Raw genomic sequence first — 15544 nt, 5'->3', positions numbered from 1 at the left:
TCTCAAATACCTTTGACCTAAATGAAGGTAATCTTTCTTGTAAAGCAGGGATCTGTAAACTGGAAAAAGATAAACAGTAACTGCTTTAGGTTTAGAAGACAGGTTGTTGTGTGGCTATTCATCTCTGCCATTGTCCCATGAAGTATCCTTACATAAAGAAGAGTGATCTCGACTGTTCCAGTAAATCTTTATTTACAGAGAAAGGTGGGAATGTGAATTTGACCTGCAGAAAATACTTTACTAATCTCAAGTCTAGAAAAATTAAAGTAGGGAATAATTTTTAAGACAATAAATGATTTATACAGAATATATGATGCAATGGGTCTGTAAAAAAACAACATTAAAATTATTAAGGCATATTTTCTCCCTGCTATTTAGAAAATGGAGCCCTCATAGAAAATGTAGTATAGTTCCTAAATTGTTCTTTATTTTTCATATGCAGTCTTAACGGTCTGTCTTTCACTTGTATTTTTTAGAAAAAAAGTAGAGGAAATATTCAAGCAACTGCTCATTCTTTTGATGTCCGAGTGCTAACACAGTTGGTAAATATTTTTTTTAAGATTAATTATTTAAAATAATTTCATCAAACATAATGAAATAATAGAAATATAATTATATGAATTAAAAAATATAGAAAGATGTGAAGCTATATAAAACATTCAATTATAAGAAAATTACTCCCAAGAAGCATTGCTCTGATTAAACCGTTTTGAGCCTTTTTGTCTCAAGGCTATTAAAGCAGGTAGGTAACAATTTTAAAAGCATGCATATACAGAATCACATGAGTGTCTATGTATGTATTTAAATTTTTGAGTTGTTGATTTGATAGTTAGAATTCTTAGAAACTTAAAAGATGATATGTGTTGATGTACTGAGAGTTGTCATATACTTAATTTAAAGTATGTCTTTATCTTATACTCTTATTTGATGAAAATCTCCAAAGGGGGACTAGAAAAATGGCTCAGTGTTTCAGAGCATTTGTTATTTTTGCAGAGAGTAGTTTGATTCCCAGCACCCACATGGCAGCTTATAACTGTCCATAACTCTAGTTCCAGGGAATCCAGTGCCCTGTGGCCTCCATGTGTACTAGGCACACACATGGTACATAGACATACATGTAGACAAAACACTTATACTCAAAAAGTAAAATAAATCTGAAAATACTCCCACGTATTAATTAGCAGATTTCATTTTTTTTCTTCATGAGGTTTTAAAATTATACATCTATTTGGAAATTTAAGGTTGGGTATATTGAGGAAATTGAATTAAATAAAAAATCACTTAAAACCATTTTTTAAAATTATTTTTTTATTTTACATATGTATTTTACATAACTCTGTTGCTGTCTTCAGACACACCAGAAGAGGGCATCGGATCTCATTATAGATGGTTGTGAGCCACTATGTGGTTGCTGAAAATTGAACTCAGGACCTCTGGAAGAGTAGTCAGTGTTCTTGATGTCTGAGCCGTCTCTGCTCTATCAGTTATTAGTTATTTTTAAATGCTGTTCATTTTAATACTGCCTCAAGCTGTCCTGGAGAACAGACCATGATTATAGGAAGTATAAGAAACTTGATTGCAGTGTTACTCTAAACTTTGAAACCCAGAAATATTACCAGACCTTTCAGCTTTTTAAATTAAACTGAGCAAATGGAGACGATTGGCTTCATGATGTAGCTCTGTGTCTAACTGTATAATATTGTTAAGTTGGCGTTGGATCTCCATGTAGTTCCTAGTGTTTTTCCACAGTACTTAACAGTACTTTTTTGTTGTGTGTTTTCTACTTGGCTTTGGGTTTTTGAGGTGTCCTTTATCTCGTCATGCTGTTCTTTCCATGGTGGCCTTTACTAGTTTGGCTTACGTCTTGACACTGCCTAGTTAAGATGTCTAAGTCAGGGCACTTTACAATATTAGCACATTATTTTCTTTCTTATTTTCTAACCTAGTCTAGATGTCTGCTGTGGTGTCTTTAATTCTTAACCTGTGTTTCTTACCCATGCCGTCTGTGCTGCCACCTTCAGTCAGAACCCCACCTTAGCAGTCCATCAACGTCCAGCTCCAATTTAATAACAAAAATAAAAAATATGAAGTATAAAAAGACATGGTTAGGAGGCAGAAGGCACTTGGGAGATTTGGAAGGAGGTCATGATAGATGTATTGTTTAATGTATGGAATGTTCAAAGAATAAAAAAATAATTATTCAAAAAATATCTTAACTCCTAAATGCCAGTAGTTCCATGGGATTTCATTTGGTCAGCAAAGCTTGAATGATCATTTTTTCCCAAACCATTATGTTAGTACCAAAAAACTCTTTTTCTTATAAATGCATTAGATTCTTTTTTTTTCATTAATTAATTTATTAATTCACTTTACATCCTGATCACAGTTCTTCCTCTCCTGGCTCCTCCCCCTCCCCCATCCCACCTGGGGTATCAATCTACCCTGGTTTATCAATTCACTGGAGGACTAGGTGCATCCTCTCTCACTGAGGCTAGACAATGTGTCCCATTTAGGGAATCAGGATCTACAGGCAGGCAGCAGTTGTTGGAGGACCTGCATGCAGACCAAGCTGCATATCTGTTACATATGTCTGGGGCCTAAGTCCAGTCCATGCTTGCTCTTTGGTTGATGGTTCAGTCTCTGAGAGCCCAAGGGCTCAGGTTAGTTGACTATGTTGGTCTTCTTGTGGAGTCCCTGTCCCTTTTAGGTCCCTCAATTTTTTCCCCATTAGATTCTTAAAGGCTGTTTGTAAGACAGTTTGTATTCAAATGTAGGTAGCAGTCCTTGATGTTTGTAGAACCCAGCAAAGTTTTGGTTTTTTTTTTACCAAAAAAGGCACCATGTCAGTTATTATAGCCGTTAAAATTCTTTGCTTCATGTGTATGAAGTATTTTTTTATAGGATAGTTTATTTTAGAAAACAGTACCTAATACATGTGTATTATAGCTATTAAGATATGATAAAATCTTAAATTATTTTACATATGTAAAATATATTTTTTTCCAAAATAAAGTGTTTTCATCTACAGTAAAGATTTATGAGCTGTACGAGGAAACCTCATTGTTCTTTCCTTTATTAGCGTATTAGTGAACTCCATACGTACAATAGGAAACTTATACAAATATTGGATCAGCATTTTCATCTTGCTGCTTCATTTGGTGACATTTTAAAAATCTTCTCTACTTCGTGTGTGAGGTTTGCGTGCATGTATGTGTACCACATGTGTGTCAGATCCTTGAAGAGGCCATTAAAAGGGTGCTGGCTTCCTTGGAATTGAAGGTACAAATGGCTCTGAGTTGCTGTGTAGGTGCTGGGAACTGAACTTGGGTCCTCTCCAAGAACACAAGATCTGCTAACACTAAATGATCTCTCTAGCTCCAACAGATTTTGTTTTGTTTTCTTAATAAGAATGTCACAATGATTAAATAATGAGTTTTAAAACATACCTTTAAAGGCTGGAAAGATAGCTCAGATATTAAAACATGTGTTGCTCTTGCACAGAACCAGGGTTCATTTAACCAGAACCCATAAGATAGCTTTCAACTATCAGTGATCTCAGTTCCAGGGACTCTAACAGCCATACATGTGGTCTATACATATCTATATAGGCAATACTTTTGTATACATAAAGGTAAATAAATAATCTAGAAAAAATATTTAAAATTAACTTTAGAATAGTCTTCTGGGGGGCCATAGTGGTGAATTGCATACATTATACCTTGAATATTCTTGCCTTTTAAGGACTGTATTAAAAGTTCTTTCTACCTCTTTATTTTATTTCCTGTCTTCTTGAGTACATAAGTTTATAGGCACATAGCACTTTTCACAAGTTTTATTATTTGCTTTTGTTTTCCAAGAATGGACTTAATTGTTAATTATTTATTCCATTCTTGGACTTAATTGTTAATTATTTATTTCAGGTATACTTGGGACAAAAATTACATTCTTAAGACTTGTTTTTGTTGTTGCTGCTATGTTATTGTTGTTTGTTTGTTTGTTTGTTTTTTGTTCTTTGGGGATTTCATACAATATATTTTGAACATTATTTTTTCCCTACCCTCAGGTCCTTTCAGAACTGCTTCCTGGACAAATTTTTGATTTCTCTCTTAAAAGTATAATGTAGTCAGACATGTGGTACACACCTTTAGTTACAGCACATAGGAGGCAGAAGAAGGCAGATCTATGTAAGTTTGAGGCCAACCTTGTCTACAAAACAAGTTCTAAGACAGGCAGGGCTCTACAGAGAAGCCCTTTCTCAAACAGAACAAAACAAAATAAATGAACAAAAAGCTCTGAAAATATAAAATAAAAAACAAACAATCAAGCAAACAAAATCCAGTCTGGGACTGGAGAGATGGTTCATCAGTTAGGATATTGATTGCTCTTAAACATGTCAAGGAAGGTTCGATTCCCAGCACCAACATGGAGGGGCACGACTGTGTGTTAACACCAGTTTTAGGGGATCCAACACCCTCTTTTGGCCTCTATGAGCATCGGGCCCTTACATGGTGCACAGACATGCATGTAAGCAAAATGCCCATACACATATAAATCAAATTAAATCTGCTTCTTTGTGTTGGCCAACTGACATGGGTCCTTTCCTGAAGTGTGTTTTGATATACTCAGTGTTATTCCATTGCAGAAAACTGATTTTCTTTTTTTCAGTTCCAGCAGCTAGCAATTGCAAATAGTTTTTTTTTTTTTTTTTTTTTTTTTTTTTTTTTTTTAAGCTAGGAGTAGTACTTTATGCTCACTTCCTCTTCTGCATGCTGGGATTTTGTTTGGCTTGAATTTGTTTGGGTCTTACACATGCTATCACAGCCTCTTTGAGTTCATAATGTGCACTTAAGTTCATACATGCTACCAGAGGAGAGAAATAATCATGTCTTACCCTGCCATAAATCTCAGGAGCTACGATGATGACGTGCCTGCAAGATAATGCCCACTTGTTCAGCCACTTCTTTTTTTAATTGGATTTAAAGCCTCCTTCAAGAGATAGAACCATCCCTGGCAAGTAAGGTCAGGAACCTGAGACTAGATAGGTCATGGGCCCACAGGGATAACCTCCCATTATTCTGCTAAATCAGCATAGCAATAGTCATTTTATGATTCCTAATAACATATTAATACATCCTCAGCATAGGAGCTTCTCACAGTAAATGGCAATTAGCTACAGTTGTACAATGTTAAGGAAGTGAGAGTCTTTGGAGCACTCTGCCCTAACTGAGAGTCTTTATCACACCCTTCTCCTCTATGCAGAGGAGGATGTGGAAAGACTGTGAGAGCAGAGGTGTTAGATGACTCCGGGAAGCAGCATTTTCCAGGCAGCAGGACTGATTTGAACTCAGAGACTGGGACTGACACTTGGTTTGTTTTAATCTTTTTTCCCCCTTCCCTTGTGATACTAGGCCTTGAGAAGTACTTTCATTGTTCCCATGCCTTCTTAGTTTCAGCACTTAAGATAGTCAGAGTTAACGTGTCTGGAATGGGGCTGCAGTGATGGCACTTGATGTTCTTGCTGAGGACCCAGGTTTGGTTCCTGGCATTTACATGGCAGCTAGCAGTCATCCATTTATAACTATGACATCCTCTTCTGGCCTCCTCAGTCCTGCACATGCATGTACACAGGCATATATTCCAGGCAAAGCATTTGTTTGCATAAAATAATAATAATAATAATAATAATAATAATAATAATAATAATAATAATAATAATAGTAATAGTAATAATCTAAATGTTGAAGCATCTGGAAAACAAAGGGTGTAGAATACCTGTCTTTAGCTTGGACTGAAGACAGTAGGACTTAGGAAATGAAAACAGGTATGTCATCTCTCTGAAATCATTAATAGCATTTTCTGCTGACAGCTGTATGTGGTGTTAGGTCCTTACATGAGGAAAGCATAGGTTCCCCTTAGCATATAAAAGTTATGTATTGAAAGCACAGAAATGTGTGTTTATTCGTTGGTTAGATTTTTTTTACCATATTTATGGTGTCCTAATTTGTATACTGTTGTGGTTTTCCTGTATTCTGTACACTATGTGTCCTACTGTAATATGTTTTTCTATGCAGTTTTTATCTTTATAATACTTACCTGAGGATTCCACAAATAATGTATTTTTAGGAGATAGTGAATGCTAAGTATTAGTATTTGAAATATTTATGTTAATGAGAAAACATTGAGATATAGTTGGTTTCTATCTGTATTAAAAATGCCCAGAAAATAATATGCAACTTACAAAAAGACATATAAAGAACTTTTAATAACTTACAGAGAATATTTTTTAGTACTTAGGCAAAAAAAACCTTTCTATTGAATAAATTGGTTACATTATGGTCAAATGTTTCATATAATTGATAATGTTAGGACTGTTAAGACTAAAATGGATTTTGTCTTTCAGCTCCTGAATTCGGACCACAGATCCACAGCCACAGTCCAGGTCTGCAGTGGGTCTGTCAACCTCCGGGGAAATGTGAAGTGCAGAGCTTATATTCATAGCAACAGACCCAAGGTTAAAGATGCCGTGCAGGTACAAAAGAGTCACTTAGAAAATCGGAAACAACCTAATATTAAAAAATTCTAGAAGTTTACTTTCTTTCTATCTTAATTTATGATTATTACTTTGACCTTAATTAGTAAAGGTCCAATCTGTTTTTAGACTTTTATGTGTAGACTGTCTATGTGGGCCTAGTAAATGTTCCACTCTTGTAATATATCAGTACTTTTAAAAGTATTTCTTTTGAGGGAAGCTCAGATTCTTAACAGGAAAAGTATTCAAAAGAAGAATTGTTAGGAACATTTTAAAAGATGACCAACTTTTACCACATAGTACATTTCCTAATTGGAATATTGGGAAGATTTGTTTAGATGAAATATTTAATTCTTTATTTGGCACTAGTTTACTTTTTAAATGTGGGATATATAAATTTATCATTAAATGTGTTAAATGTGTTAAAAATAATAGTAATGGGTGTGCTAAGTAGATAACAATAATAAATAGAATAATGTGTCATTTACTGAGTGGACATTTTTACAGTGGAAAGCAAATTATAGATTTTCTTCTAATGAAATAATTCAAGTTTGAAGTATTTTATTTCTTACTGTGTTTATACTTCACCCTTCCCCCATAGGCAGTGAAGAGAGATATTTTGAACACAGTTGCTGATCGCTGTGAAATACTATTTGAGGACCTGCTTTTGAATGAAACTCCAGAAAAAAAAAGTATGACTATAAATAAGTATTTTTTTGTGTTTGTTTGAACAGTTTCATACAGTAAGATGTCAAGATTTAACATGTCTGTCATATTATGTAGCATGTTTTATAACAGTAAGTTGTCTTTTACTTTTGTTGTTGAATAAAATCTTTTCTGTTGCTCCCTCTTCCACCATTGTGTTTTGAACATTTTGTCAGTTCCAAGGAAGAGCCTTTTAATGTTATGTAACCTGTTTTTTTCTCATTTTTAAAATTAGTTATTTGAGATTTTTTTCAATTTTTTCTTACTTTTAAAAAAAAAAAAGATTAATTTATTTATTCAATTTACGAGTGCTCTATCTTCATGTACATCTGTATGCCAGAAGAGGGCATCAGATCACATTATAGATGGTTGTGAGCCACTGTGTGGTTTCTGGGAATTCAACTCAGGACTTTTGGAAGAGCAGCCAGTGTTCTTAACTTCTGAGCCATCTCTCCAGACCTCGTGAGAATACCTTAGAATTCACTCCTGCCATCACCTTTTCCCATATCCTCCTTACCCACCCAAATTTGTTTGTTTTAAAACATAGCCGATTAGTTGTACTGAGCGTGTATTTTTGGACATGCTGTCTTCCACTAGAGCATGCTTAATTGTATGGCTTGAGTTTGTGTAGATCATATGCATGCTGTCACAGTTGCTCTATGTTCATCTATGCAATTGCTCTGTTGTGCCTGGGAAACACTATTTTTTATAGTCATCCATCACCTTTGGCTCTTACAGTCTTTTTGTCCCTTTTCTGCAGTAATCCCAGGGCCTTGAGAAGATGGACTGTGGTGTAGATGCCCCATTTAGCGCTGAGCATCCTGTAATCTCTCATTCCCTGCACCATGACCAGTTGTGAGTCTCTGCATTAATTACCATTTACTGCAAAAGAGACTTCCCTGGTTGAGAGATTCACTAATCTAAGAGTAAAACAAAAAGTCATTGGCAGTCAGTTTAATGTGATACCTGTTTACTAGCATCATAGAGTTTGACCTCAGGCCTGTGACCTAGCCAGCCACATGTTCTTGCCCTAACCTGGTACTAGGTATGGCTTTCCAATTGTGGAGCAAGCTCTTAGTCCATTGAGAAACTGATTGGTTACCCTTGTGACATTCATGCCTATTTCTCTAGTAGACATGTCTTACCAGGCCAGTTGTCACTGAGGCTAGCAGGGTTCACAGCAGGGTAAGACTGTAAGATTTTTCTTCCATCTAGTAGCATGCATAGCACTTTCTAGTCCTGGCTTTCAAATTAACATAATTTTATACTCAAAAGTAATATTAAATATGCTTTTTGAAAGTACATCCTTGTGTCTCCTTTCCTACTATTCTGCTGGTGAGTTAATTTCTGATTCTAAGTAGATACCCTTTCTATTTTAATGAGTCATTAAATGTATTGCAACCAATTCTTTGGCATTCAGTTTTATAACATTCATTCTTCAGGCAAATATAGAATCCAAATTTAAAATGCACTTAAAATTTTGTACATCAATTATTCATGCATATTAAAGCCGTCTTTGAATTTTTAACTTAAGATTCAAGTACGTTTGGTTCAAAATAATACCATCCTAGTTTTGCATGCTGTGCTACAAACTGCAGTTATATAATCATAGCACTAGGAGGCAGTGTGGTCAAAGAGTAAAATTATTCTTTGGTTCTACACAAATGAGGTCATAAGGCAAAAGTAGAAAAATTATCTAGTTTATGTCACTGTAGTCCCCATGAACTTAGGGAATACTTCAGCATCTTCTGTTTGTAGTTATATAAAGGAACCCTAGTTTCTTGAGGAGGAAGTGTAGATTGCTAATGAAATGACCCCAATTTTCTACTCGATCTTTATATTGATAGCTTTTTAATCATATTTGATGCAGACAAAGTGGATATTTTTTCAATAAAGTGTGCTTTATTTAGTGTTAGTTTGTTAGGGCTGCATCTTGATATTAATAGCAGTTATATTTATGTAGTTAGTAAGTATTTTAGAAATGTGGAGACTTATAGTCTAATTTCCAAGTATCCAAAGAAAGGTGAAACACGGTGGCTGGGGAGATGGCTCACTGGATAAAAGTGTTTGTACCCAAGCACAAATACCCAGAATAAAGCCAGTTGTGGTGGCATAGACTTCTCTTTCCAGAGTAAGGGAGACAGAGATAGGAAAGACCCTTGCTTTGACTTTGAGCATGCATAAATGAAGAAAAAGTTGGCAATAAAATCCACAATATTTACAAGATTAAAACAAACAAAAAAGTGGCTTTTTATCAGGGAGTTATAAAATTGACCAAGCATTCCATCATAGGACATAGTGTGTCCTATACGGACGTGTGATTAGCAACACTCCTCATTAAAGGCAAGGAGGTGTATATTTCATAGACATATTGCTTAGAGCCCTTTGAAGAAGCCAGGGGAATTGATGAAACAAAGAACTCAATAAAGGCAATTTTGTCAATTAGAAAGTAAGACATTATTGTCACTTCAAGATTCATTTCAACAGATATTTTTACATTTTTGAAGTAAACATTCTAATGTTTCTTTTCAGATTATGAACTTCCTCAGCGAGTTTTTGTTCCCCTTCCTGGATCGACGGTAATGTTATGTGATTATAAATTTGGCGATGAATCAGCTGAAGAAATTAGAGACCATTTTTCAGAGATGTTAGATCATAAGATTCAAATAGAAGACTTGGAAATTGCAGAGGAAGTAAACACAGGTAATTAAAATGTGCTGAAACCACACCTAAACTCACCATGTCTTCCTGGTTTTTAAAGCTAATTCTGTTTAATACTTTGAGATATTAACTGAGGTATGTATAAACACACACACACACACACACACACACACACACACACGACAGATCTCTACACATTAAAAAAAAAAAAGTAAGTGTTTTCTTTGGAAACTTTACTCAAACTTCAAACACAGCAAGTTTTTTTTTTTTTGAGTCTATCAAGTAAATCTTCATGAGACAAATTCAGCCTTAAATATGTGGAAATGTGTAGCTTCCAAATATTTATTTCAGTGTGAGAAAAGTTTTTCTCAAACTGTTTTATAAAATTCTTTCTGTGTAATTTGTTATTTCCTTTATATCCTCATTGTATAAAGTCAGGTGAGTAGGTCCAGAAGTCAGATGAAGGTGATGTGGACAGAACGTAGACCTTTGGTACATTAGGACTCTAAAGGTATAATATTGTGGTACTTCTCAAGAATTTTGGAACACAGGAGAATGTACAGAGAAATAGATTGATGTGAACAAGGTAATTAGGTCTGTAATAGAAAAGTGGACAGGTTGCCAGATGTGCAACAGGGGCACCATCTCTGCATGGGACTCAGGGACACTTCTTGACTTTAAGTTGATAATGAAGAAAGAATTGAGTAAAAATGATTAGGCATTTTAGGAGCTGAACACTGGTCTGAGATGTAGCCAAGAATAAAAACTGTCTAGAAGTATGTCAGTTTTGCCTTACTCAAAATTTGTTGAATTGGATGGGATGGTTTAATAATTATATATATTTTAATAGTTATATGGTCTTTATTATTATGGGATTGGGTAATAAAAACCACAAGTTTGATGGATATATTAAGGGTTTTTTTTAGCTAAACTTCCTATTTGTTTAGGATTATCTTCATCCATTATTGTCCATCCATTTATTTCATTTACCCAAATGCATTGGGTGTGTAGTTTTATTTTTTTGTTCTAGATTCATAATGAAAGCCTTGTTGTGATTTGATTTGAGTCTAGGCTTTGCCACTAATAGTTGTATAATGTGTCTAAAACCTTTTTAAGCCACAGTACCTTTGGGGTATTTTCTAAAAGGAAATACATAATAAATGAAGGATGGTACAGTACCTTATCACATAATTAGTTCCTTGTCAATGAACTTCTACACACTAACAAAAATATCAATGTTAAAGTATGAACATAAAATGTACTCAGACTTACACAAGTATATCAGGATTTCTATATACAATAAACCCCTGAAAATAGTTGCGATTAAGAAATGGAAATGTTACATAGTTAGGACAAGTAAACTTTATAAATATTTGGTATTATTTCAAAGGTTTTGAAATTATTTTCTTGACTATTATTTTTGTTCTATAATGTAGTTGTCAAGTAGTTGCTATGTTTAAAAATACATATTTTACCATGTAAATATCTTTAAATAACATACTTTTAAAGGACTTAAAGGATAAAAATACAATTTGTTTGTCAAACTGACTCACTAATGGTGAAGGATAAGCATGGCATTAAAATTGGATGTGTTAGTCATCTCCTAGACATTAACTTACTAATTCAGATGTACTTTGTCTATAGTATCAGATAAAAATAAATTGAAGACACACCTTTAAAATATGCTGAAACTCATCTTTGTCAATTCTGTCTTGGTATTGGAGCCAGTTATTCTTTGTTCCTAAATATTCACCATTTACTCATTTATTATTTTCTGTGCTGTGTTTGAACCCATGGCTTTGTGCATGGGAAGCAAACTTCCTACTACTGAGATCTATCCCCATGCCGTAGTCGTTTGAGATTCATCTTGTGTGGTTCAGGCAGGCCTTGAACTCCTTTTTCCTGATTCCATGCATATTCACTTGCCTGGGAACCATTAGTAATTTAAAGGAAAAATAAATAAAGCTGATTGATTATTGTGGTTCGAGGAATGAAACTGACAGGAAGGCATGCTCCCATTCAGTTATATCTCAAGCCACTGCCCTCCCTTTTTAAAACATGATCTGCTTCTGTGGCCCAGGCTTTCTTTAAATATGCTATCTTTCTGCCCCAGACAGAGTACTGAAATTGCAGGTGTGTGACACTACTATGCCCAATTAATGGTGTATATTCATGAATGAATAACTTGTTGACTACAGTTCTACAGTGATAGGGGAATCATCTATTTAAAGAACTCAAGTCCTGGGTGGCTGATAAGAAGACACTTGCTGTCAGTACTGATGACCTCAGTCATAGATACCTATTTCAATAGTTTAATGTGTCATCCTTATTCGGCTATACTAGTATAATGGGATGCACACATGGTGGCATTTTAAATTGAAACAGTAATTAAATCTCAGCAAACACTTTAATATGTCCTATTCTGATGTTCTCTCTCTCTCTCTCTCTCTCTCTCTCTCACACACACACACACACACACACACGGCTATACTGTTTGTTGTTGTTAATAAGGGATCATGCTGAAATGCTTATTTTCAAGCATAGTTCCCTAGAATTCTGTAACAGTTACTGTACTACCACTTTTGGGATATCAAGTGAGTCTCCAGGACTCTTTATTAATTAAAGTTAAGTAAATTTACATAGGCAGATGTACATAAATTATTGTCAGCATAATGAAGTAAAAACTTACATTCGGGCTGGGGGGATAGCTCAGTAAAAGTCTGACAACTTGAGTTCCATCTCAGGTACCCTTGGTTAAGGGAGAGAGCAAACTCCTAAAAGTTGTCCTCAGACCCCACATGCCTACCTTGGAACATGTGCACCCACACTCATTTATATACTCATGTTCATTCAGTTCGGCTTAGGTCAGTAATAAAATCACATGTTTTGAGAACTATGTCACCTTGATATGTATTCATGAAATTTAGTTCACCTATATTGAGTAATGAAGAAATTCATGTTATACAAAAGATAATCAGGGATCAGCAAAGATGACTAAGTGGATAGGAGCACTTGGCTGCTCTAGTCAGGACTCAGGTTCAGTTCCCAGCACCTCTGAGGCAGTTCACAACTGCTTTAAGTCCAGCCAAAGAGGATTTGATGCCCTCTTGTGATCTTTGCAAGCACCAGCCACATAACACACACACACACACACACACACACACACACACACACACACACACACACACACATGCACGCACACACGCACGCGTGCATACATGCATATAAAATAAATTTTAAATAAAAATAGATCTTTTAAAATAGTGGAAGAAAAATGCTGTTGATTGAGAATATTCTTTATTATGTTATTTTAAAATGGCAGTTTTCAATTTATATAGAGTTTGTCCTGATTTCTTGCAGCTTGTATGACTTCCTCTGTGAATAGTGAGGCTTCACTGACCAACACAAGTGATGACCAACCTGAACAACCAAAAAAAACCATAGGAGTGAAAATTCAGCAAAACATAGGTATTTGCTTTTTTTGTGGCTTTGAAAATGAACTGATTTTCAGTTTTCCTTTTATCTTAAAATTAATTTCAATTAACCAAAATGTTAGATTAAGACCATATTTACTGAGTATGATTGAAGTTGATGATAACTACACAAATAAATTTGCATTATAATGATTGAGAAGCACTATCCACTGGAGCTGTGTTTCCATATAATCTAAGTATGAGACAGCTGGCATATTGTGAATGTATGTATATGTGTATGTTCTTGTGAACCTATATATATGTATGTGTCCATACATACACACATATATTTACAGAAGCTTTTTAAAATATTTCTTCTGTTTTTCTCTTAGTGTGCATTTGTGTGAGAGAGACACTTTGTCCAACCTTTATGACTTAGTTTTTCAACTCGCTACCATATTTTTCTCTAAGACATCACTGGATTTTAGTCTGTACAAATTTGTAGTACATATTGTAGTGTGTGTGCATACATGTGTACGTCTCTGCGTGTGCACCATATAGGCCATGTTACCTCGTCTCAAGCCTAAGGGTCAGTGGTGCCTTCTTTTTTTTTGCTCACCCCACTTGCATTGTTTTGTTCGTTTCCCTCTTAGGTGTGATCACAGCACTAGCTGTTGCAATGCTTGCTGTGGGCATCTCCTTCCATTACTTCAGTGATTAGGGGGAAGCCCAAAGAGTTTGCTGATCATCCAGAAATCACTGATCAACAGCTACAAAAATAAAGATATCAACGGTTACCTGCACTGAAGCTAGCAACAAGCCCTGCTACGAGGATTTCTGTTAGATTTGTTCCTGACTTAGATGGAATCACCAGCTGCCTTGTTTAGCCCTGCTTTTATTACCTGGCCCAGGTTTCCAAAAGTAAACTATGCATCCAAATGGAGTTGCATGTAATAGGTCACTATTATGTATTTTCAGAAGGGTCAAAATGTGAGCTATTGTTTAGTGCTGTTGAGCCAGATCACACATTAATCAGGATATTGAAACTAAGCAGTCAGTAGCAACCATAGCACATGTATCTTCAGGAATTATCTTCATCCTAAAGGACTTTTCTAATATGCACCCAGTTGCAGTACTTTATGGACATTGCTTAAATTGGAGGCCATGAGTACTATTTTAAGTATTCACATGAACTGTGGTTTCTTGGATGGCAGATGACAATAGCAGCACTGCAGTATGCTGTTTGCTTCAAACCAGAAACAAAGAGAAATGTAAATCTGAGATGCTATTGTGTTTAGAGCAGTTAATATTTAGCAGCTTTCCCATGTAGTTCTGTGTAGCTCCTGGCAGAAATAAACTAGAAACACTCCTAACTTAGGCCCAAGACTCCCATAAGTTTTGATCAAGCAATATTTTTTCCTAATTATTATCATGAGTACAAGATGCAGTGAAATGGGGAAAAATAAACTGTAGGAAAAAAAAAAAAAAAAAACCCAAAAGCACTGAAGTCATTTTCTAAGGTTTACATCAACAATGTAGAGAGTAACAGGCAGAGCCATAGTGTGAATAAAAGCCAGGTAGTGTTCCTCAGAATGAGGAGGAGGGGAAGCTGCGGGCTGTGGAGTGGGAGTAGACTTGGCTGAGGGATAAGAGAAGTGGAAGGTGGAGCAGCAGGAGGACTGGGAGGAGAGAGGAGGGACAAGGTCTAGGAGAACCAGGAGTAGAATTGAAGAGAGGCAGCACTTAGACAACAGGTTTCTGCACACACATTATCAAACAGACTTATAATTGAAGAAGCAAACAAAGAAATGTACAAGTGAACCACGAGTATGAAACAAGGTTGCTAAAAAGCCAAAGGGGCTACAAAGATGCTCAGCTGAGGGAAGTCAGTCAGTCACAGTAGACCCCAGGGGCAGCAGTGCACCCAAGAAGGTGGTAAAATCCCTTCATAATTGTGAGGGGAACTGTGGAAATTGGTGCCAAGTGAAACTCGAAAACAAACCTTCATTACAGAAACTGAAAATGGATGGTCCTTGATACGAAAAATTACTCAAGAAGCAAGATTTGAAATTAAAGTGTTAATGAACAGACAAAATGATCAGTATTGTAAATTTAAAGTGTTATATGTATCAGACAATCATAATGAAGTATTTAAAGAAATTGTAATGCAAATTGTAAACAAATGTAACACCAAATAAATATTGTTATGCAACATTAATGTGGAATTTTAAAATAA

The 15544-nt window shown here is 35.3% G+C and overlaps 1 protein-coding gene across 3 annotated transcripts in view; it reads left to right on the top strand.

Annotated features, from left to right (window-relative positions):
* The window catches only part of Odr4 (odr-4 GPCR localization factor homolog), a 28782-nt gene extending 13256 nt beyond the window's left edge, over positions 1–15526 (top strand). For 2 of the 3 annotated variants that reach the window (XM_034513051.3, XM_034513053.2), the window contains 6 exons: positions 477–542; positions 6401–6529; positions 7131–7221; positions 9767–9937; positions 13256–13363; positions 13962–14277. In XM_034513051.3, coding sequence (XP_034368942.1) covers positions 477–542; positions 6401–6529; positions 7131–7221; positions 9767–9937; positions 13256–13363; positions 13962–14029 — 633 coding nt within the window. In that variant the 3' untranslated portion in view covers positions 14030–14277. Of the gene's footprint in view, positions 1–476; positions 543–6400; positions 6530–7130; positions 7222–9766; positions 9938–13255; positions 13364–13961 lie in introns of all 3 variants that reach the window. The other variant, XM_034513052.2, reaches the window with a different exon arrangement.
* The last annotated feature ends 18 nt before the right edge of the window (positions 15527–15544 follow it).

Source organism: Arvicanthis niloticus, chromosome 10 (assembly GCF_011762505.2).
Source record: "Arvicanthis niloticus isolate mArvNil1 chromosome 10, mArvNil1.pat.X, whole genome shotgun sequence".
Taxonomy (NCBI): Eukaryota; Metazoa; Chordata; class Mammalia; order Rodentia; family Muridae; genus Arvicanthis; species Arvicanthis niloticus.
This window is presented reverse-complemented; position numbering and strand designations above follow the sequence as displayed.